Source organism: Gekko japonicus, unplaced genomic scaffold (genome assembly GCF_001447785.1).
Source record: "Gekko japonicus isolate JY-2015 unplaced genomic scaffold, Gekko_japonicus_V1.1 scaffold306, whole genome shotgun sequence".
Taxonomy (NCBI): domain Eukaryota; kingdom Metazoa; phylum Chordata; class Lepidosauria; order Squamata; family Gekkonidae; genus Gekko; species Gekko japonicus.
This window is the reverse complement of record NW_015172013.1, coordinates 886,438-911,490: the sequence shown is the minus strand read 5'-3', so window position 1 is coordinate 911,490 and position 25,053 is coordinate 886,438. Positions and strand designations below refer to the sequence as shown.

Genomic DNA, 25,053 nt, shown 5'->3' with positions numbered 1-25,053 from the left:
GTCGGGGTGTGGCCTAATAGGCTAATGAGTTTCTGCTGTTGGGTGTGGCCTATTATGCTAATTAGTTCCTGCTGGGCTATTTCTATAAAAAGAGCCCTGATAACAACAACAACAACAACAACAACAACAACAACAACAACAACAACAACAACAACAACAACAACAACAACAACAACAACAACAACAACAACAACAACAACAACAACAACAACAACAACAACAACAACAACAACAACAACAACAACAACAACAACAACAACAACAACAACAACAACAACAACAACAACAACAACAACAACAACAACAACAACAACAACAACAACAACAACAACAACAACAACAACAACAACAACAACAACAACAACAACAACAACAACAACAACAACAACAACAACAACAACAACAACAACAACAACAACAACAACAACAACAACAACAACAACAACAACAACAACAACAACAACAACAACAACAACAACAACAACAACAACAACAACAACAACAACAACAACAACAACAACAACAACAACAACAACAACAACAACAACAACAACAACAACAACAACAACAACAACAACAACAACAACAACAACAACAACAACAACAATATGCTTAAATTGACCTGTTTGCCGGTATAAAAAGTAACAAGCCATGTTTTGCTTAAAGAGTGCCACTATATCTTACTTCACTAGTATCTTGGAAAGCGCACGATCTTAATTTTGTTCTCAGTCTAGCCCATGCAGGGTTTCCAGGTGCCCCCAGTCACCAGCAGGGGATGGGGGGGGGGTAGAGTTGCCAGATCCAGGTTGGGGAACTCCTGGAGATTTGGGGATGGGGCCTGGGGAGAGAAGGGGCCTCAGTGGGGTACAATGCCCCAGAGTCCCCCCTCCAAAGCATCCATTTTCTCCAGGGGAACTGATCTCTGTAGTCTGGCGAGGAGCTGTAATTCCAGGGGATCTCCAGGTCCCACCTGGAGGTTAGCATCCCTAAGCCCATGGCTCACTGTAAAAGGAGGTGGCCTATTTGATGAAACTTGCCAAAGTGTTACAATTAGGGATCCCAAGTCCCCCCGGGGGGCAAGGAAACCCCCGCCCCAGAGGCCCGTTCCCCGGTGCCGCCAGATCAGGCCCTGGGGGGAACACCTCTCCAATGTCCGCGTCACCCTGACGTGACGCGGGCACGCTGGGTGCGGGGCCACGGCCATACAAGGGAAAACTCTATGGTTTTCCCTTGTATGGTCATGGCCCCGCCCCCAGCGTGCCTGGCATCATAACGTCACTTCCTGGTGATGTGTGTGTGTGGTGCGCACGCGCTCCGGGATCCACCCAGGAGTCCCCCGCCGCCAAGGTAAGTTCCACTTGGCAGCCCTAGTTACAATGCAATCCTGAGCACGGTTACAGCCATCTAAATCCATTGACTTCAGTGGGTTTACAAGGGTTTAACGCTATTTAGGATTGCACTATTAATCAACTTTAAAAGTTGCTAATTGGCAGCCAACCCAGTTTTTACAAGTAAACTCTGCCATGGACATATTTTTCTCAATCAACAGGATGTCTCGGAAACAGCTCAGGAGAGAATTGTGAACAAACTTACTGATGCCCTCCAATGCAAGCTTTCTATGAACAGCCGTTCCTCCCACAGTGGAGGGATCTCACCTGCTGCTCCCATGGTGAGTTGTTAGTTCACTTTATTTATAGTACAATCTTTTTTTTAAAAAAGTGAACTCCAGCTTGGGTACTCTTTTCGATTTTTGGTTGAGCTGCTATGATGTCATGGAATGTTCATAGACAGTCCTAACATCCGGGAAGGAACGATCACGAAAAGAAGACTGGCAAACAGAGCAGTTTCTCTGAGGCAAATTAATTTGGGGGAGATCTCACCCAGAAACTATGGACTGGCTGGGGTCCGTGGCTTTTTCGTAGCCTTCTTAACTGCTGTGCTGAAATCTTCCTGGGGTTATGGTGAACAACTTCAGTGGAGAGTGGTAGAAAACTCTCTGCCTCTTCCATTCATTCCTTGCAGGAGAAACTGTCTAGTTTCGCAGTAGGATTTATTTATCCAATTTTCAGCAACATGTATTTGATCTAAAACGAAGATAGTTTCAGAGGGTAGCCGTGTTGGTCTGCCGTAGAAGAACTAAAGTAGAATCCAGGAGTACCTTAGAGACCACAAGATTTTCGGGGTATAAGCTTTCAAGAGTCAAAGCTTCCTTTGTCAGAACAGGGGCCTTTTCAGCAACTCACGGACTACGGCCTCTCTGCGAGGCCTGTAACACTTCAGTACCTCAGAATCATCCATTTCTGAGTAAATACATTCTGTATTTTACATTTTGCTGCAAAACAAGGACAAGTTTTCCTTCTACGAGAGTGTATCTTCAGAGCGGGGGACATTGTTATCATATCTAAAATGACACATTTATTATATTGTTAGCCCACCCTCCTTTGAAGGAGCTCAGGAAAGCTTAGATTGCCCTCGCCTCCTCTGTTTGGTGAGTTGGTGAGGCTGAGAGGGAAGGCGTGGCCCAAAGTGACTCTGTGAGCTTCATGGCTGATTTGAATGCAGGTTTCCCCTTCCATAGTCCCAACCTGAAACACTGTCCAGTATAACACAATAGCTAGCATTGCCAGTTCTGGGTTGGGACATATTTGCAGATTTTGGAGGTAGAGCCTGAGGAGGGTGGGGTTTAGGGAAAGGAGGGACTTCTGTGGGGTATAATACCATAGAGTTCACCTTCCAAAGTGGTCATTTTCTCTGAACGAAATGAACTCTGTTGCCTGGAGATCAGTTGCAATCCCAGGAGCTCTCCAGACACCATCTGGAGGTTGGCAACCCTAACAATAGCCTTTCTTTTTTAGTCAGGCAGTTGGCTTGGATCATCCATTGGGCTCCTTCTAGTTTGGTGTAGTGGTTAGGAGCGCGGACGCTAATCTGGGAGAACCGGGTTTGATTCCCCACTCCTCCACATGCAGCTGCTGGGGTGACCTTGGGTCAGTCACAAGTTCTCTCAGAGCTGTTCTCTCACGAGCAGTCCTCAGAAGAGCTCTCTCAGCCCCACTCCCCTCACAGGGTGTCTGTTGTGAGGAGGGGAAGGGAAAGGAGATTGTAAGCCACTCTGAGACTCCTTCGGGGAGTGAAGGGCAGGGTATAAATCCAATCTCCTCCTCCTCCTCCTTCCATTTGTGCTTCTCTTTCTGCCTCTCTTTTCAGAAGCACATTCCTGTGTCTCAGGCCTCGAGCCAGGTCCGCTTCGCTGTGCCGCTACACCACAAGAACAACAATTTGCCTCCAGGCGTGGCCCACCTGAGTGAGTCGTAAGTAGGGGGATGTGCTGCCTCTGACACCGGACCCTGGGATAATTGACCATGGTGTACCCTTCCCCTTTTTGTTTATTCACCCAGAGTGTTTTTCACAGAAAGGGGTGTCAAGAGATGAGCCTATTAGGATTGTGTTTGCAGTTAGAGATAGATAGTAAGTCTTAGCAGGACCACCTGAGCAGAAAAGGTAACTCTGAATTAAACACCTGGCAATAGTAGTTACAACTGAATGCAGCTGTAAAATGTCAAACCTCATCATGACAAAGCAAGATCTTGACATTTAGAGATCTAGATTGCCACGTGTAAGCCAGTAATTAGGAACTTAATTACTTGACAGCTGGGCTACTATTTAGTAGGCAGCTAGCAGGCAGACACATAGATGGACATAGGAAGCTAGAAAGAGCCGGAGGCTGTGTCTGGACTCTTGGAATGGCGTGCGTCTGCTCAAGAGTGTGCTGGAAGAAGCCTGGGACCTATGCAGGAGGATCACACCACCTTTCCTGGAAAGATGAGCAGAGACCGGGTGCGTTGGTCTGCTATGTTGGAAGGAGGCGAGAATATTCCCAGGCACAAGGCCCAGCCATTTCACTGTTGCTGTTGATGTTTCATCCAAGGTTAAGTAACTTAGATTAGAGAGTTAGTTTTGTGTTTCTTTGTTTTGTCCCTATATACTCAATCTTTCCCCTTACATGTTTATGCTTTTAATTGACTTTCCTGTTTGTAATAAAAATATATTTTATAGTTGGATATAGTCACTAACCCATTCGTTACGCCTTCGGAGGAAACTCAGGCCATATTAATGACTTAAGCTACCAAACTCATTAACAGTTTACTTCCTATTGTGCTGGTTGAACTGACCCTGATAAGGTAAACTAAGCCCGGAGTCTCTAAGGCAGCCCTAAGTGTGGACGTTGGCAGAGAGACAGTAGGGCGGGGTTGTGACAGGGGGGAGAATATAAATTATTAAAAGAAAAAAAACAAAGAACAATCCTGGATTGAGATGAATATATCAGTGTACTTCATGATTTCCTTTGTTAGGCAAAGTAACATGGATGCTGAAGGTAAGAAGAAGAACAGATTGGATTTATACCCCGCCCTTCACTTGGAGTCTCAGAGCAGCTTACAAACTCCTTCCCCTTCCCCTCCCCACAACAGACACCCTGTGAGGTGGGTGGGGCTGAGAGAACTCTGACACAAACTGCTCTTTTTCAAGGACAGCTGTGCCAGAGCTTGGACTGACCCAAGGTCACATCAGCAGGTGCAAGTGGAGGAGTGGGGAATCAAACCCGGTTCTCCCAGATTAGAGTCTGCGCACTTAACCACTACACCAAACTGGCTCTAAGTCAGGCGTGTACACTGTACAGTTGCCAGGTCCCCCCTGGCAACCAGCGGGGGATGGGGGGGACTTACCAGGAGAGGGAGGGAGGCCCAGGAGACATTGCTGGCAACGCAGTAATGTCACTTCTGATGGGCACTGGAAGTTCTGGTGTTTGGGCAAAAACTCTATGGTAAAAATTCCTTCTGCCATAGAGGTTTTGCCCGCATACCAGAGTGTTGCCTAAACATCGCTGATGTGATGACTTCACTTCTGATGCTTGCCAGAAGTGACATCGCTGCGTTCCTGGCGATGTAGCCTGAGTCTACCTCCCTGTCCTGGCAAATCCCCCTGCTGGTCAGCTTATTGGTGACTTCTGGGCCTAGCAGCAGGGGATCCCCCACCTCTACTTAGGGCGACTGGCAACTCTAGTGCACTCCACCCTCGCATACTGGGAGAACCAAACCCGTGTCGTCTGAAAACATCGCTGATGTGATGACTTCACTTCTGGTGCTTGCCAGAAGTGACATCGCTGCGTTCCTGGCGATGTAGCCTGAGTCTACCTCCCTGTCCTGGCAAGTCCCCCTGCTGGTCAGCTTATTGGCGACTTCTGGGCCTAGCAGCAGTGGATCCCCCACCTCTACTTAGGGCAACTGGCAACTCTAGTGCACTCCACCCTCACACACTGGGAGAACCAAACCCGTGTCGTCTGAATGCAGTGCCTCAAAATCCTGATGCTCTTTTTTTTATCACTGCATGTAGATCCTTTGTACCACAGAGCCATCAGGCACAGCCCATGGAGGAGAAAGCTGTGCCTGCCCTGCTGAAACAGAGACCTCCTCCTCAGGGAGAAGCCATGATCCCTCGAAACGGTCAGATGAAAGCACAGCAAGCAGTTTACAGAGTACCTGGTAAATAAAGTTGACAGCTGTGTTTCCGGGCCTTGCTTCCACAGTCTGCCTCAGGTGCAAACTTTTGCTCTAGCATGGAGATAATGGTTCAGGTATCACCCTAGCTCAGGGGTTCCCACCATGGTGCCTGTGACCTGGTGACCACCAACTGTTTTTAGAAAGTGGGCGGGGCCAGGTACGGCTTTTGCCCACAGGGTTTCTAATTTACCATTGGAGATCTGATTAGCTGTGCAGATTCAAAAAACAGACCAAAAAACAGACCTATGAGGAAAGGCTGAGGGACTTGGGAATGTTCAGTCTGGGGAAGAGGAGGTTCAGAGGGGAGAGGATGGCTCTCTTGAAGTATTTGAAGGGCTGTCCCTTAGAGGAGGGCAGGGAGCTGTTCCTGTTGGCAGCAGAGGGCAGGACTTGCAAGAATGGGTTTAAATCAATCTTAATCCAATCCTGTTGTATCCTAACTAACAATTTACTCACATTTTATCACCAATAATTGGTACTACAAACATTAATACCCAATATTAGCAGTAATTAACAGAAAAACCTTTGTATGACACTAAGAAAAGAAACATAAACTAAGATGCAATAAAGCTTTTCAAGACATAGCTCTCTGGAATATTACTTTACACTTTATGTAGGTTTGGGAAGAAAATACTCTTTTATACTACTAAGAAGTGAAATTTCTCTACCACTTAAAGTACCTTTTGTTTTCCACCAATTTATCTACTAGTCAGTCACAAATTACTTATCACATGCAGATATTACCCAATTTTCCTCATTTTATAAAATATTCAAACAAAATCAGTTGTTTTACCGACCAGTACACCATGTCCGGGTTTTGCTTTATTTCCTGAAGCACCTTTTTGTTAACAATTACAATCAAATGTCTCATCTCTTTAAATTCATAGTGTTTGGCTTCCACAATATGCCATTTCAGTTCAGTTTCTTTCTTCAGGGTTGGGTATTTTAATATCAACATCTTTAAAAGTAAAATGTATAGCAAAATCTACCTTGGGACAATTGGCTATTGCGGTGAATTTATCTTGGGGAAGGAAAAATCTGACTATTATAAACAGCTATTTATTTAAGTAACAAATATGAAATAGAAGAAACTTGGATGTCCCTAGAAGATTATGTAAGGGCCCTATTGCTGGAGCATCCTGAGGCCATGCTGCTTCTAGGTGGTGACTTGAATGCATGGTTGGGCCCAGACGATGCTTTTCTGGCAACCAAATTTAAGCTTCAGATCAGCACATCAGGGAAATCTTTAGGGTCTATGAGTCAAGAGAGAGTTTAAAGATCAGCAAGCAAACTATGCAGGGGCTTGCCTCTTTTAAGTTTGCCTTTAGGTTAGGACTATCTATTTTAAACGGGTCTACTGTTAATGATTCCCCTGGTGAATTCACTTACATGGCTGGTCCTCACCATTTATAGCCAGATATATGTGTACTCACGATACTGTTGCTGTTGAATTGTAAAAAAAATAAAGATTTTAAAACGGGTGGTCACGACTAATGCAGAACATGACGGCCATGTTCTGCTCCATTTCCTGCTTCTGCATCGAGACAAATCGCTTTCACCGCCACAAACCACCATCAGTGGGGTGGCCGAAAAAGTCTCTTGTTGCCCAAGCTCCCTCCAAGAGTTTGGGTGAGTCCCCGCAAGGTTGCACGGACCGGGAAACTCCAAAAAAAGCAAAAAAGGATGAGTGAGCTCGGGAGCGTCCCAAGCCACACCCGAATCGTCGTGCCGTTGACCCGGAAGTCCGGAAGACACTATTGTAATATTCAGCCTGTAGCAGCTAGTTCTGCGAGACGGTTTGTAAGGATTTCAGACCTAGGGTTGCTAGCCTCCAGTAATTGGCTGGAGATCACCCGCTTTTACAGCTCATCTCCAGGTGACAGAGATAATTTCACCCGGAGAAAATGGCCGCTTTGGCATTATGCCCCAAACCCCGCCCTCCTTAAGCGCCACCTCCAAAATCTCCAGGTATTTCCCAGCCCGGAGCTGACAACCCTAGGACTCCTGACTTGAGTCCCATGCTGCCGCCTTGAGAGAGCCAGTTTGGTGCAGTGGTTAAGTGCGCGGACTCTAATCTGGGAGAACCGGGTTTGATTCCCCACTCCTCCACATGCAGCTGCTGGATGACCTTGGGCAAGCCATAGCTCTGTCAGAGCTGTCCTTCTGGATAGAGCTCTCTCAGCCCCGCCTACCTCACAGGGTGTCTGTTGTGGGGAGGGGAAGGGAAAGGAGTCTGTAAGCCGCTCTGAGTGGAGGGCGGGGTATAAATCCAATCTCTTCTTCTTACACACTAATCGTTCCCTTGTCTATCAAACTGTATCATCTGCATCAACCACAAATATTGCATAATATGCGAATGAGGCTTCCCCAGACTCGGGGAGACTGGAATATGCTAGCAAGCCCGGTTCAGTGTCAATCTGGCCCTTGGTGCATGAACAGACATGATGCAGGCAAACTCTGGGCCTCGGAGACTCTGTGCTGCTTCTTAACCTTTCCCCTTGCTTTTAGAGATGGTAGCTGCAGCTAAGCAGGCCGCCCACAGGGACAGGGTTCCTGCTCTCCGAATTCCAAACGGCCATGCAATACTGGCCAGCAGCAGCCCTGAAGGAGGCGATCAGCCCAAGACGGCTTCTGACTGCTGTAACCAGACACAGGCTAACAGGTGAGCTTAGAGGGCTAACAGGTGAGTTTAGAGAGCGACAGGTACTTCCAAAAGGTGCCGAGAAGCTTCAGTTGTCTGTAACTTCTAAAAAGAAACCTGCCTGGATTTTTGAAATCATTATTTGAAAGTTGTGTCTTTTTTTGTTTTACTAATTCATAAACCGTGACGAACAGCCTAACATGCTGCCAACCCGCTCCCCCCATACCTACACTTATTGGCTCAGTTCACACATCACAACCGGATTGATGTTTTATGAGATGTTTTACTTGACAAAGCGCGGATTGCGATTGGTCAGGAAAACAGACTCGGAAGCCGTAATTTGAAATGGGCTTCCAAACCATGGGCCATGCTTAACCGCGGTTTGGTAAGCTATTCAGAATGACACACTGTAGTTACAGCTGACATTTATTATTTGTGGAGTACATTTTTTGTCCTAAACTTCCTCCAAGAAGCTCAGGGTGGCGTGGATTGTTTCCCCCCCTTCGCCGATTTATCCTCATAACAACCCTGTGAGGAAGATGAGGCTAAGAAAGGCTGATTGGCCCAAGGTCACCCAGGGAGCTTCCATGGCAGAGTGGGGACTCGAACCTGGGTCTCACAGATCCTAGCCTGACACTCTGACCACCACACCACACTGTCAAACCTTTGGAGCACCTAGGGCCGAGTGGATGGAAAAAATGAAAGCAGGCATGCAGCTGTAAACCATGGTTTTCTTGTTGTATGTGCTTGGAAGCTCAAATCAGGGTGTGGGTTTGGAACTATACATAATACACCTGGATCTGATGAAGTGTGCATCTACACATGCTAAGTCACTCAGTTCTTGCTTATACCCAGAATTAAACTTTGTTAGTCTTAAAGGTGCCACTGGACTGAGACTTCATTCTCAGTGCTTCCTCTAAGCTGTGGAGTCTTGTGAGCAAAAATTCTACTTTGTGAGCTACTGGCATTAAAGTTGTGAGTGAGCGATTTGGCTACTGCATAAATCAGTTCGCTCTGGAGCCATCCTTCCTGAGGGAAGACAAAAATGTGAGAGCCGGAGGCTAAAAAACTGTGAGCTAGCTCACACTAACTCAGCATAGAGGGAACACTGGTTTTCACAGGTCTTCCCCACTGTTTTAATCCAACCATAGCTTTAAATGTGCCACCGGATTCAAACTTTGTTCTACAAACCGTATGCATTTTGAGCCATGAAAATTTTAAAAATTACTAATCAAAATGGTGACAAGCTGTATTGAAAGATACAGATGCAGACACAAATACCTGGAAGCAGGGCTTTTTTAGAAAAAGCCCAGCAGGAACTCATTAGCATAATAGGCCACACCCAACAGCAGAAACTAATTAGCATATTAGGCCACACCCCGACAACACCGTTCATGACCATATTAGGCCACACCTCCATGTTACCAGAAGTGTGGTCATCCAGCCACACCCACCTTTTGCCTCTTATTCTGTTCACCTTGTTTGTTGTCAAAACCCAGGGCATTGTTTTTTTTTGTAGCAAGAACCCCTTTGCATGTTAGGCCACCCCCCCAATGTAGCCAATCCTAATAAGTTTCTGCTGTTGGGTGTGACCTATTATGCTAATGAGTTCCTGCTGGGCGTGGCCAACTTGGGAGCCAGCTGGAACTCCGTTCCTGTGCGTTCCTGCCCAAAAATAGCCCTGCCTGGAAGGCATAAAGGAAGTTGAAAATGTCTGAGGGGGAGGAAAGACCAACTTTCCACAAACATATTCATTGGTTGTCTGTCTTCTCCTCAACATCTATGAAAGGGGGGGGGTCATGTAAATCACATTTATGGTGTGTCTGTGGAAATATGGCCTCCCTGGAATCAGTGATATATACCCTATTCTTTTCCAGCAATACCCACCTGTATCCCGAACCCTTCTGCCACACATGCCTCCAGGATGGGAAGTTCCATCACTCACAAAGAAGTAAGTTCTCTGTTGACTACAGGAGTTACTGTTGTGAAGGTGGTGCATTTTTAGAATAGAGAGGTGTCAGGATTCACTCAGGCTAAGAAGCAACGGCTTGGATCCAGGTGAGATTCTCACTCACGGAGCAGGATTTTCCTGCTTCCCCCAGCCCGTGACAGATCAAAATGCCCCCTGAAATCCTGTTCTTGGAGTGGACGAGATCCCCAGGAACATGATTTCATGGAGGGATTTCAGGCTGAAATCCAAATAAATAAATAAAATGGGAAGAGGGAGGCAAGAAAATACCCTGTGGGGAGGAATTCTTGCACCCATGGCATGTTAGCCTGGATCCAACCTCGTCTTCCTTGTGCAGAAAGAAAGGCAGTACTGTTCATACCACTGAAAAAAAACAGGGTGCAAGTTGCATAGATATGAGGCAAACTTTGGTTTGTGAGGTCATCAGGTTCCACAGGTCTGAAGACAGCTGTTGAAATAGGATTGCCCACCCTGTGCCAGCAACCTCTGGGAGCTTTTGTAGGGAAGACCATGAGGAGGTGGAGTGCCACTGACACGGTAAAGTTATTTCCAGTGATCACCCAGAAATGACATCACTGTGTTAGTGACGCTCTAGGAATCCCCTCAGTCTCTATGGTAAACACCACAGAAACTGGGAAAACTGGCTACAGCCTTGTGAACATGGTGACCAGAAGTTATGTGACTGTGTTCATGACATCACGCACACCCTCCTTTCTCCAGCCACACAATTGCCTAAGAGCAGGAAGGTGTACCACAGTTGGGCAACTCGACCCTCCTTTCTCCAGCCACACAATTGCCTGGGTACCACAGTTGGGCAACTCATAGCCCTATGCTGATACTAATTATTTGAATCATATGAACAATAGCTTCTCTGTAATTAGATAATATAGTTTTAATATAGTCTTTCCTCTCAGCTCTCATTTAACCTGCTTTTTTTCTGTCACATCCAACAGGCTACCAGGAATATAAAACTGGCCAGCTGAGAATGAGGACCTTGGAGAGGTAGGTTGATCTTCAATAAATACCAGCTCCAGCTTGGGAAATTCACAGAGATTTGAGGGCAGTCCCAGAGAAGGGCAGAGTCTGGGATGTGATATCACTCTAGGACTTCCTATCAGTAAGGATGTGATATCACTCTAGGACTTCCCTTTCTCCTAGACTCTATAGTATACCATAGAGTGTGTCCTCTGAAGCAGCCATTTCCTCCAAGTGTGCAAGCACACTTCTTCAGATACACTGAAACAGAATTTCCTCAGCCATTACATATAGAAAGGGGGGGTTGTTGCCAGGAAGGGCTAGTTTGAATCAAGATGCATAATTAACAGGGCAGTTATAGCTGAGATTGGATTGAGGGGGTTGTTAAGTTCTGTGAAGGGCATTAAATTAGCATACAAATACAAGAATTAACAGACATGAGTCTGAAAGCATTTGTCAGTATTTGTATGCTAGTTTACTGCCATCCACAGATCTTAACAACCCTTCCTGGCAACTAACACCCCCTCCCTTCTATACGTAATGGCTGAGGAAATTCTGTTTCACTGTATCTGAAGAAGTGTGCTTGGACATGAAAGCTTATACCTTAGGGTTGCCAGGTCCTTACCTTCAGCTGGCGGGGGGCTCCAGCTGGCTCTCTGGGGTTTTCTTGTGCACTCACATAGTGCATGTGCCATGATCCAGGGCTCTTTTTGTAGCAGGAACTCATTTGCAGATTAAGTGACACACCCCTAATGTAGCCAGTCCTTCAAGAGCTTACAGTAGCCCCTGTAAGAAGAGCTCTGTAAGCTCCTGGAGGATTGGCTACATTAGGGGTGTGTGGCCTAATATGCAAAGGAGTTCCTGCTACAAAAAGAGCCCTGAATGACATCACCCGGAAGTGACATCATCATGCTGGGCACGTCATGAAGAGGACGCTCTAGTATTTGGCAAAAAACTCTGTGTTCTCCATAGAGTTTTTAGCCAAATACTAGAGCACCCCCCCCGCACAACATGCCCGGCGCAATGACATCACCTCCGGGTGACGTCATCACGCCAGGCGCATCAGGCACAGTGGAGCTCTTCAGGGCGGGCCTCCCCCCACCCCCACCAGGGGGATGGCAACCCTATTATACCTTGAATAAAACTTGGTTGGTCTTAAAGGTGCCACTGGACTCAAACTTTGTTAGGTTGTGGGAGAGTCAGTCTTCAGTGGGACATGGTTAAAGATGGAAGAGGTGATAAACAGTACGTGGTTAAAGTAGAAGCAGTTGGTCTAGAAAATAAAAGCACGTATGCTCACCTTTGTTCTATACTCACTATAAGGAAATATGAGGCAGAGGCTCCAAGCAGCAGATTTTGGGGATCATTAACAGTAGAAAAATCAGACTGACTTGACTGAGTCCAATTCACAGGAAAGTTCCCCTAAAATGAACCTCAGGAGCACAGTAGTTCCGCTGACAGTGGATTCGGCTGACATAATTTGAAAGCGAGGTCCCTTGACTTCCAGCACTGCACCCTGGATGGCGCTGTCCATCAGTTGTGCTTCTCGTGAGACAAGATTCACGCTTCAAAACAGCTTTCCTTCTTCCCCTTTGCAGGACAGACTTCCCCAGCCAAAGTACGGAGGCCTGCCAACACAGGAACAGGGGGATCCGGTTCAAGTCTATGTTGTGTGCCCTGATGTGACAGTATCTCGGTGCTGGGCTGTTTGACTACTTAAGTCTTCATCCTGATCTCCATATGTAGGTCCATGTCTTCATCTCCGTCCACAGACTCTACGACGCTGACTCTCAAGAACATAAGAACTGCCTTTTGGATTAAGACTAAAAGGTCTACCTCTTCCAGCATCTTGGCTCCAACTGTGGCCAGTCAAATGCGTCTAGGAAGCCCACAAGTAGGACATGAAGGTCCATCCCTGCTGCTTGCTCCCCAGCAAGTGGTCTTAAGAGGCCCACTGCCTCTGAATCTTGATCATAGCCATAACGGCCAACAGCCATAGACAGACCTGTCTTCCATGTGTTTGACTAATGGTAAAGTGTGCCGTTGAGTCGCGGCCGACTCACGGCAGCCCCGTGACGTTCCACCTCATGGGGCTTTCAAGGCAAGAGCTAAGCAGAGGTGGCTTGCCATTCCCTTCCTCTGCATAGCAACCCTGGACTTCCTTGGTGGTCTCCCATCCAAGTACTCATCATGGTCAACCCCCCCCTAGCTTCCAAGCTCTGATGAGTTTGGGTTTGTCTGGTCTCTTAGGGCTGCTCCATGTCTTTGTCTCATCTCCTTTTAAAGTCATCTAAGCTAAATGGCAGTGAGCTCTATAAGTGTATTGATGCATTGCCAGGGGAAGTATTACCTATTGTCTAACCTGAATCTACTGCCAATCAGTTTTACCAGGTGACCTGAAGCGCTAGCACTGTCCCAGGAGATGGTCAGAAATGTCTCTCGATCTGCTTTCTCCACATCATGGTTTTATAACACTTGGTCATTTCCTTAGTTGTCTCCCCCCCCAACTGCAGAGCCTCAAATGCTTTATTTACTTATTTATTTTATGTCCCACTTTTCAGAGACGCTGCAATGTTCCCTCTAAGCTGAGTTAGTGTGAGCCAGCTCACAGTTTTTTAGCCTCCGGCTCACACATTTCTGTCTTAGCTCAGGAAGGATGGCTTCAGAGCAAACTAATTTATGCAGTAGCCAAACTGCTTGCTCACAACTTTAATGCCAGTAGCTCACAAAGTAGAATTTTTGCTCACAAGACTCCACAGCTTAGAGGGAACCTTGCTGAGTCAGGATGGGTTGTACGGAAGGGGTCCCAACCTTCTTCTGCCAGGTTTCCCAACATTGGGGCTCCTCATTTGGTCAGTGCGGCTGTGAAAGTGAGCCAGCAGTGTCAGGGGGAAAGGTCAAACATCTGTTTTAGGATTGCTCCCATAAGCTTTTTAATGCTGCATACACCCCCACCCTCCATCCCGGGCTTATGATTGTTTTGCTGCATGAGAACCCAACCTGGCACCATTTGAGGAACTCCCCTTTCCCCAGAATCCACTGTTACCTCTGCTGGCTGGACTCAGCAGTTCAAACAAAATGTTAAATTATACTGAAATTCAAAATGTAATAAACTATGTGGTATTAAAGTGTATGGCTATTTAAGAAGGAGTGTGGCCAATGGACAGTGGTTACAAAAGGGATGGGACTATAAAGACCAACAGACTTTTTTTTTACCTAATTAGAATATACAACGAGCCCTGCTGTATTAGACTAGTGGTCCATCTATTCCCGCATCCTTATTCATGCGGCTGTCAACCAGTTGCCCTGGAGGGTCAAACAAACAGGACACAGAGGCAAAGACCTTCCCTTGATCTTGCCTCCTAGACCTGGGTTTCAGAGGTTTACTGCCTCTAAATATGGAGGTTCCCTTTACTCACTATGGCTAGTAGCCATTGATGGACTTCTCCTCCATAACCCTTTTAAGTCCATCTATGCTGTTGACCTTCACCAAGTCCACTGGTATGCACTGTCAGCAGTTTTGATGCAATGGTGACAGATCCATGTCATGAGACATATAAGGCACAACTGCCCAACTCTTGAAGACCATGGGGAAGAGATCTTGTAGAAAAAGGCTGCCAAGAGGTAAGCCGCAAGCAGACGGAACGTTCAGCTTGCCTCATCCATATGCATGTTTTGCTTTTATAATTGGATTCTTCAAGTACCCATTTTTTTCTACATGACTGGAACCCAGTTTCATTCCAAACATATGCAGCAGCTGCCGCCCTCTCTAATTTAGTCCTCCTTGGGGAAAGTGTTTCTTTTCTGTATATCCCAAGACAAAATCACCAAGGTGATAAATAAATAAGGTGGGGGAACTGAAAGGGTTTTGGGTCATATGAGCAGTGCTTATCCAACAAACATCACAGAACCAGGAAGCTTTCTAAGACAGTATGTGCTCAAACCCCACCCCCACCCCCTGTTTTAGTTTATATGATTAGAAGATTCTGGAACCTACTACAGCAGTATGCAGACCCCATGTGGAACAAAGGGCTGTGTTCAGTTCCGACCACCACAGTTTAAGAAGGGGAAAACTTCTGAGAACGACTCCAAAGATAATCTGACATGCCTATCCTCTAAGGATGTTACAAGCTGGAAAAAAATTGAGTATATATACTCAGGATAGCAAACTGGATCTCTCCCCTGAAGCTAACTTGCCTGGCTCCAAATATTAATTGTGGTGTAGTTTTTAAAACTGCCTGGTTTATGGAAATGAAACAATAAGTTACAGCTGGGTGGATCGAATCCATGTTTTTTAAATGAAATTGATTTTTAAAATACAACATTTGATTATAATTTTTCTGAGCCTTTAAAATCAGCCAATTTAAAATTATACCTGAGTGTAGTAGAAACAGACTGAACCCACAATCTTCTATCGAACTCACAGATTATCTTTTTAGTTAATGTGTAGTGTGTGGTTATTCAGGTCGAGAATTATAAATATGTAGTATATCATGTACTGCATTTATTATTGGACAGAATATAAAAATGTACACTTTGGCAAACAAATATCATGGACAATTCCTTCCTAAATCCTAGAAACGTCTAACTGCCCCTTATAGTTGTTTCTGGAAAATTCATGGCAAATGACCTTTGGTTATGTGCCTTGTTTAACTTCCTCACACATCTAGAGAGCAAGCCAACAGAAATCCTCAGTTTTACAAGAGATTCCCTAAGATCTAAATTCTGGGACATGGTACACTTTCCAAACACATTTCCCCCCCTACTCCGTTACCTCTCAAGTAGTATATTCTGTGAGGACCACCATCCCTCTGCCTCAAGTCTCTAACTTTCAGACTAACCCTGTTAAATTCAAGAGACTTCCTTTAAGTGTAAGCTTATAAGACTCTCTATGGTAGTTTCTTTTTTTCTTGCCAGCAGCTACAGTCTCCTCTCAGGTCCTTCAGCGTTATGTGCGGAGAATAAACCACAAATCTGACAGGGCCTTCAAGGTCACTTTCGTCCTCTGAGGACAACGGGCTGGGATTTCCTGGGTGGTCGGCTCTCTGAGGCAGTTGTGATGGCCCAGAGGCCAGAGAGCTCGCAGGACTGACCACGATGGGGCTGTGGCCACTTTGGGGGCTTACAGTTCCAGAAGGAGTATGACCAGTGGGCCACACAGCAGCCGTGTCTCCATCCCAACTAAAACTCGGGGAGTCAGAATCGACAACCCATTCTTCAAGGCCTGAGCTGTGCCCAAAGGAAGCGGCATCTCCAGAAGCTGCCCCACGGGGCTGTTCAAGGGTAGGCCCGCTTTCAGCACTTGACTGACGTTCGGAGTGGGAGCTGCTACCCACAGAAGGCTTGGTGGTCCGGGCCAACGAACTGACCAATACTGAAGAAAGGGAGGAACTGCTGTGTTCAGAGTGGGCCGGGTTGGCATCTTCTGAAAAACTGGTGGATTCGGAAGGACTACGATACTCGAAATCCGAATCAGTGGTGGATTTTGTGAGAGACGGCAGGCTGCTGAGGTCGTAGAAAGAGGCACTGCTGTAACCAGAGGGCTGCCTCGCCGCAGGTAGAGACAGAACCGGTTCGGACCCCTGGTCTTTTTTCCTCCCTTTGAGCTGACCTTTCATTTTTTGGTCCAAGGTCTGTCTGTGTGGAGGGGACTGACTAGCAATCTGGAAAATATCAAGAGAAGGAAAAGAAGACTCAAGGAAGAAACGTCAGCAAATGCAGCTGAAGTAAGAAAAACCCTTCAGGATCAGACTGTGGAGGTACATCAAGCCCAGCATCCAGTTGCCAAAAGGGGCTGCCGACCAGCCAGATGCTTAGGGTGGCCAATCTCCAGGTGGCGGATGAAGACCTCAAGGAATGACAACTGCACTCCAGGTTACAGAGATGCTCTCCTGGAGAAAATGGCTGCTCTGGAAGGTGGACTCTATGGCATTATACCCACCGAGGTCCCTCCCCAGGCGTCACTCCCCAAATCTCCAGGAATTTGCCAAACCCAGAGTTGGCAACCCTATTGGGAAGCTCCACAAGCAGGGCCTGAAGGCCGCAGCCCCCCCCTCCCCGCAGCACCTGCCACTTAGAGGCCCACTGCCTTTGAATATGGAAGATCCATTTAGCTATCACCGCCCATAAGAATGTAAGAAAATTCTTGCTGGACTAAGTCGTTTCTGTATCTCAGGCCCAACCTTCAGTCTTCCAACAGTCAGCAACCCAACAGACGTTGCTAGGAAATCCCAAGAAGAACTAACTCACTGCCCCCCCACCTAGTGGTTGTCCGCCATCAGTTGGTGTCCAGAGGTACACTGCCTCTGCACATGGAAGTTCCATTCCATCATCCCCCAATGAACACGTCTATCCCCTCCTTTAAAAGCCATCATTACGATTAAGAGGCGTTTCTGTTGCAAATGAGAAGAGGACACTACAGGTACGGTGAGTTTCCAAGCTAGAGCCGAACGGAAAGAGGAGAAAGGGTGAGACAGGTGCCGGGGTTAAAGCTCTGAGGCGTCACATAAGGAACAGATGCAGGCAGGTCAGGGAGCGTCTGGTAAGGTTAGGTTAAAGCCACTGCAAATCGTTGCGGAGACTGAAACTGCTGGGCTGGGAGGCACAAGAGGCGCGCGCGGGGCGCGGGGGGGGATGTAGATTAACAGTGCAATCCTAACCAGAGTTCCCCCGTTGCAAGCTCACTGAAGTCAATGGATTTAGAAAGGGAGAACTGTGCAGGATTGTAGTGCCGGGCAGCCGCTCCTCCTCCCGGAGCTCAGTCCCGCCCCACGCTTGGCGAGCCCCACCTGCCGCGCTGGGAGAGGGAAGGCGCCGCGCCATAGCCGAATGTCCAGCCTGCGGTGTGCTCTGCTGGGACTCGGCCTGCTGGTTTCCTCCACCTCCTCCCCCTTGGGCTGGAGGCTTGCAAAAGCCGCTCAGGCAGGCTACTGAACCGCCAGGTGCCTACCGCCTCTTCCTTCGCCTGTAGGCCGTTGGCAACCGGGCGCCGCTGCCATGCAGACGGCAGCGGCTGCGCAGGGGATCAAGTACTTCGGGTAGGACAGCGAGACGTGGTGGAAAGCGGCGGGGAGCGGCGGGAGAGAGAATGGTCGGGAATGCGAGCTTCCTGGGCAGCGGTGGAGGCGTGGGATATGTGCAACTGTTGGAAAGTGAAGAGGTGTCGGGGCTCACGCCTCTGCCAACTCTCATGCTTCAGGAGGAGACTGGTGGAAAGGGGAGGCCGGAGGCCCGGGGGAAGAAGTCTGAGTAGCAAATTGCTTCATTGCTTTTGGCAAAGAGGTTCTGGGGCTCAGAGCTTCCTGGAACGTGGGAGGCAAAAAGAGGGATATGTGATGGTTGGAAAGAGGTGCTGGAGCCCACCGAAGCTACTGTAGGAAGCCCAAGAGGCGGCCGTGTGTCAATGGGACGCCGCAATGGTCAGGGCGGCGCGGGTGCTCTCCCAAGGAGGTGGGGAAGAGGGGCCCACATGGCAATGGTAGCGATGGCTGCGGCCGCAAGAGGGGGCGGCGAGAGTCTCTCGCAATGTGAGCGCGTGCTCTCCGGCCTCTGCTTGCCAGCAGGCCCTCAAGAGAAAGACTGTACTGGCTTCTTTAGTAAGACCTGCTACCATCTGGGAGGCCGTAGATTGCTGGATATTTCAGGGGTACTTCTTGAACTAGGAAGACATGCTGTTGGTGGAAATGTGCTGCTTCCTTATAGTGGCTTGGACCCTCGTATCTGTAGGGACTGGAGGAACTAATTCTGGAGGAACTAATTCTACAAGGGCTCCTAGCCATGGCTTTTTCTGAACACTGGGCCAGGGTTAAACCTAATTCAGTTTCCATTAAGGTCACCAGATGACCTTCACTTCAACTGCTGAGGGAGGAGTTTTTAAAAAGAAATCCATCTTTTTAAAAAGGTCCATCGGCCGCGGCCGCGCAGGGGATCAAGTACCTCGGGTAGGACAGCGGGGCGTGGTGGGGAACCGCGGGAGAGAGAAGGAGCGGGAATGCGAGCTTCCTGGGCAGCGGGAGGCGGGGGATATGCGCAACAGTGTTCCCTCTAAGCTGAGTTAGTGTGAGCTAGCTCACAGTTCTTTAGCCTCCGGCTCACACATTTTTGTCTTAACTCAGGAAGGATGGCTCCAGAGCAAACTAATTTATGCAGTAGACAAATTGCTCGCTCGCAACTTTAATGCCAGGAGCTCACAAAGGAGAATTTTTGCTCACAAGACTCCACAGCTTAGAGGGAACACTGATGCGCAACTGTTGGAAAGCGAAGAGGTGCCGGGGCTGAAGCCTCTGCCAGCTCTCATGCTTCAGAAGGCGGAAACTGGTGGAAAGGGGAGGCCGGAGGCCCGGGGGAAGAAGTCTGAGTAGCAAATTGCTTCATTGCTTTTGGCAAAGAGGTTCTGGGGCTCAGAGCTTCCTGGAACGTGGGAGGCAAAAAGAGGGATATGTGATGGTTGGAAAGAGGGGCTGGAGCCCAGGAACAGGGGGCAGAAGGCAGGAGAGGCAAGCGACAACTTCTCGGCAGTTTGCAAAGAGGGTCTCGGGAAGAACAGGGTCGACATACCAGGGTGACCAAGGCATGCCCGAGCCCCCTATCTGGCTTAGGTGGCCTCTGGTGGAGCACGAGAAGGATAAAAGAGAGAAACGCACGCTACCCTGAGCTTTTGGAAAGAAAAGCAGGATTAAAGAAAACAGGCTCTATGATTTAATTACCAACTCGCTCCTCCAAATGCCTTCTGAAATTAAAAATGGCTTTTAGCATGTGCAGCTCTATTATTATTACTGTTATTTGCTGCCAAGTCGCAGCTGACTTATGGTGCCCTCCATAGGGTTTTCAAGGCAAGAGAGGTTCAGAGGTAGTTTGCCATTGCCTGCCTTTGTGTCATGACCCTGGTATTCCTTGGTGGCCTGTCATCCAAATACTAACCAAATACCTGCAGTCCGAAGCATTTGCACAGTGCTTAAATTATGTTTTCAGTAACCAGTCATGCAAGGACTGGCTGAAGTTATGCAGCGATGGAGAAAGTGTGCATTGTGCACATTCCATGGCACGCTTATTGTACATTACATATTGCATGCATTTACCACAATCCTGAAAACTAGTTCCAGGAGTGGGGTCTTGGTACCTCTTGTCTGTTTCTGCAAAGACTCACAAAATTTGCAGCAGGGTATACGCTTTTAGGAGTCACTGCTCTCTTCTCCATCTTATTTTATGATAGTGTTGTATCTTGACTCATAGACCGTTTTGATGGGTGGACCTCTCAGTAAAATAGCCGAGCCATAAACATTCCCTAATTATTGGTCCAGGGTTGCTATGCAAAGACAGGCCATGGCAAACCACTTCTGAATGTCGCTTGCCTTTAAAACAGAACAGGGTCGCCATAAGTCAGCTGTAACTTGATGGCACTTTCTAGTTTGGTGTAGTGGTTAAGTGCGCGGACTCTAATCTGGGAGAACCAGGTTTGATTCCCCACTCCTCCCCTCGCAGCTGCTGGATGACCTTGGACAAGCCATAGCTCTGTCAGAGCTGTCCTTGAAAAAGAGCAGTTTCTGTCAGAACTCTCTCAGCCCCACCTACCTCCCAGGGTGTCTGTTATGGGGAGGGGAAGGGAAAGGAGTTTGTACGCTGCTCTGAGACTCCAAATGAAGGGCGGGGTATAAATCTAATCTATTAATCTTCTTCTACCATCAGCCAGCCCCCAACGCTAATTTAGGATTAGGAGTAGACTTCCAGGCCCCAATGGTTTGTGTTCTAGGACAGGCTGCCCTGCAGTGTAAAGGAAAGAAACACCTCTGTTTAGAAAAGGGTTTGTGGAAGGGGCTTCTTACTGTTGTGGGAGATGGGCTGGTGGCCCTTGCCTATGTCTAGATGCTGAATTCAGGTGTGCGTGTGTACACACCTGTTAGATAATCACCTGGTACTTAAATAATACTCCCATCAATAGTCAGTGTAAATTAGTGTGATTAATTGTACTATAATTTAAACAATACCTGTAGTAGCAGGAATACCTTAATTTGTTGGGTTTGGTTAATCAAGCTAGAAAAATATTAATTTGGGGCTGTCACCTAATTAAATTAATTGTTGCTGATTGATTATATGAGTTTTAGTTGAGTAACCCATTCAATGTGCATAAACTTGCTTCTGAATAAAAATGGTTGTTTTGAAGCAAAAGGCACTTTGTTTTTAGAAGAAGAAAAGTTGGTTTGTTTTTTTTAATGATGTGTTTATTCCATTTTCCATTTTGAAAGGGTACAGAATAAAAAGGGACAAGAGGGAAAGTGAGAAGCGTAAAACATCATTTGTTAAAACACATTTGAAGGACATTGCATAATAGAACATAAAAAAATAACATGACAATATATACATATTTTCATTATTTCCTATCTATGGGGCTAGGTAAGAAAACAGACAATCATGTCTTCTCTTGAGCATTTAGTGGGGAGAACTCAACATTCATGTTGTAATTGATGTAAGTACACTTAACAAGATAACTTTGAGATCTTACATCAAATATTTAGATATTTGCAACCATAGAAGAATTTTTACCTTATTAAGATACAACGCCTTACCCTCAGCCATAATGGAGGCCAGATATACTAGATCACAGAGGAAAAGTTGTATATGTGGCTTGGGAACTGACGAAACATTGGAACATGTAATTTTTGACTGTATTTTATATCAAAATATTAGGGAAGTTTTGATCAAGCCTATAGTTAACTCCTTTCCAGGTCGTAATAGAAGCATACTTTTGTCAACTATGTTGGCAGGGGATAACCAAAAGCTGACTAGGATGGTTGCCAAATTTGGTTGGTTGGCATACCAAACTAGGAAAGAAATAAAGTACAGATAGGCCTAAATCTAATTTCTGATCTTAATATTGATTTTATCATGTCTGTATTTTAAATTTTTTTAGCTCTTATTTATAATTTTAGATCCTATAATATTTTAGAATGTTATTGCTTCCTTATCTGTACTTATTTGTTATCGATTATACTGGTCTATGACTGTAATAAAGGCTTTACAACATTCATGCCAACTAGCCAAGGCACAGTAACCGAACTGAAAGATGACTTGATGTTTATACTGTCTCGGGAACTGGATCTTTGTCAGGGTGCTGCAGTAAAACATGACCAAAACTTATGTGGGCTGAGGTGTCTAATTATAACAATTACCAAATATTTGGAAGACAAAAGGCAATTGAGAACTTAAGCATTCAGTATAATAAAGCAACAGAAAAGATTGTGAATGAAAGTTGTAAAACCTGTTTCCCAGGAGATTTTACAAATCAAACTGAATAAACATGACAGATTTTGATTCATCTGATTGCTACTTCACGTGCTTTGTAATCTTAGTCATAGCAACAATGAGGATTAAACATCCATAACAGTTATCTTAACAGTAACACTTAAATAGATAATTAAAACCCTGATTTTAGAAACAGCTAACGGGGTGTCTGATAGTGACTTACCCAAGGCAATCCAATAAATACACAGCGGAAAAGGAATTTGATCATAAGCCTAAATTCATGTTCAGGATTTGTCTACTGGGTCACAAATTCAGTATCTGGGTTTGATAAGTCATGAAGTGCCTGTTTTATTTCTAATGTTCTGCCAATGGCCAATAATATAAGATATTTTTTTTACAGGCTAATTTGGTCATAGGCCCATGTGAAAAGTTCATTTTTATGCCCCGCTTTTCTCTACCTTAAGGAGTCTCAAAGCATCTTATAATCGCCTTCCCCTCCCCACAACAGGCACCCTGTGAGGCAGGTGGGGCAGAGAGAGTTCTGAGAGAACAGTGACTGGCCCAAGGTCACCCAGCAGGCCTAATGGGGAGGAAGAGTGTGGAATCAAACCCGGTTCTCCAGATTACAGTCTGCCACTCGTAACTGCTACACCATGCTGGCTCTATGTGTGAGTGGAGGTGGGCGCCATCTTCCAGGTAGCAATTCCTCCTGTAGAGAGAGGAGAGATGCCTCTTCTGACATAAGGGCTACTGCCATCGCACCACCCCACCATCTTATTTATTTATTTGATTTGTATCCCACCCTCCCTGCCGAGGCAGGCTCAGGGTGGCTTACACACAATATGTTAAAACTACAAACACAGGACTAAAAGTACAACAATATAATAATAAAACATATCTTAAAATGCTAGTTCATTCATAGATCATGGCAGTATTCACGGTACTCACCATCTTAGTTGAGGCATTCTCCGTTCTCTCTTACCCAGGATGGTATGCCTCTATTAAGACACTGCTTGTCACTTACACTTTACGTAAGTAACCTGCATTTTCATTTAAGAAAGTCTGTGGGATGTAGCAAAATCAGCCCTAAAACAGAGAATGATGGACATGGAGAGACAGACAGATCTCGGTAGATATCCTAAGTTTAGAGCCCCAGATTCTGTCAAATATCGCTTGCAACCCATGTCCTATTTATCACAGCTTGATACTCACAAGTTTAGGAAAACCTTCACATTAGCCAGATGTGAGGCTTTCCCCTCCGCGATGCTTGAGGGCAGATTCAAAAGGATCCCCACTGAATATAGACTTTGTCGATGCGGCTCAGGAGAGACAGAAACTATTGAGCACATGATGCTCAGATGTAACTGGTATAACAAGATCCATGACAAATATATTACTCCTCTTATAACAGATATGGTGGGACAATCAGGTGCTGAGCAGTGTAACTGATTGTTAATTGATGGGAACCGAACAATTACCGAAACTGTGGCAAAATTTTGGGTAGCATGCTACTGCATCCGAAATACACGATCAAATATATAATAATAGTTGCCTAATAGTCTCTGTTTTATGTTCTTCTTTTATTTTATTACACTCAACTGTATTTTTATAGAGTTTTATTTTACTGTCCTAAATTCAGTTTTATGAATGTTATATTTAAGCATGTGTGTTCTATGGCTTGTTGCCGTAATAAATGCCTGACTGACTGACTGAATTGAGGTCACCATTTTTAATCAACCAAAGATTTTTGTTCAGTCAGTTAAAGCCACCATCCCTAATACATTACATAGCAGAAGTGCGGTTTTGCTATATATGCTGGAGATAATATGTGGATAAGAAATGTATACTTATAAGGTAAATATCGCTAGTAATATCTGTAGTTGAAATCAGTTTAAGCACTGTTATTATGTATAACACATTTGTAAATGCTGACAAGTTGCAACTGATTTATGGCTACCCCAGCAAGGGGCTATTCAAGTCAAGTGAGAAGCAGAGGTGGTTTGCCTTTCCCTCCCCTGCAGAGCCTCTCTCCCCCCCCCCCCCCGAGGGGATTTTTTATTGCGTTTTTTAATAGACTACAAAGTACAACGAAAAATTGGGAAAGGGTAACTACATCTAGGGAGAAAGGAAAGAAAACCACTACTAACTAAAACCTCAAGTATAGGAGATCATAACAATAGCTTATATAAATGTTAATCTTAAATTGCTAGTATTACTTTGAACATAGTCTGTTATGCTAAGTTTTTTTTTAATCCATTGATTTAACTGTTTAAGAGTCCCCAGAGCATCCCATAATAAAACCAAAATTATAAGGCACAATTCAGAGTCCTTTGGCTTTCATTTTTTCTTATCTTTTCTAATCCTCAGTTTCTATGTACATTAAGGGGCAGCTGCCCCCTTATCGGAAAGAGAGTCCTCGTCGGAAGACACTGAGTCCAATTTGCCACTGGATTTGCTGTCATCTTCTTCCTTCTCGACCTCTTCTGTCTCTCCCAGCTGCAGTCTCAGGAACTCACGTGCTTTGGAAACAAAGTCAATCTTTTCTTTTTTGTCGTGTAGTTTGAAAATGACGCCTTCTGGAATTAACCATCTGTAAAGAATGCCGTTTGTAGAAAAAGGATTAGGTCTTTATATTTCTTTCTCTTTTGCCTTATTTCAAATGGAATGTCTTT

The 25,053-nt window shown here is 45.9% G+C and overlaps 1 protein-coding gene across 1 annotated transcript in view; it reads left to right on the top strand.

Moving 5' to 3' along the window:
* Nucleotides 1-18,119: 18,119 nt before the first annotated feature.
* Nucleotides 18,120-25,053, top strand: part of APOA1BP (apolipoprotein A-I binding protein) — a 21,058-nt gene continuing 14,124 nt past the window's right edge. Inside the window, exons 1-2 of the mRNA XM_015420286.1 lie at nt 18,120-18,146; nt 19,050-19,083. Coding sequence (XP_015275772.1) covers nt 18,140-18,146; nt 19,050-19,083 — 41 coding nt within the window. The 5' untranslated portion in view covers nt 18,120-18,139. The remainder of the gene's footprint in view (nt 18,147-19,049; nt 19,084-25,053) is intronic.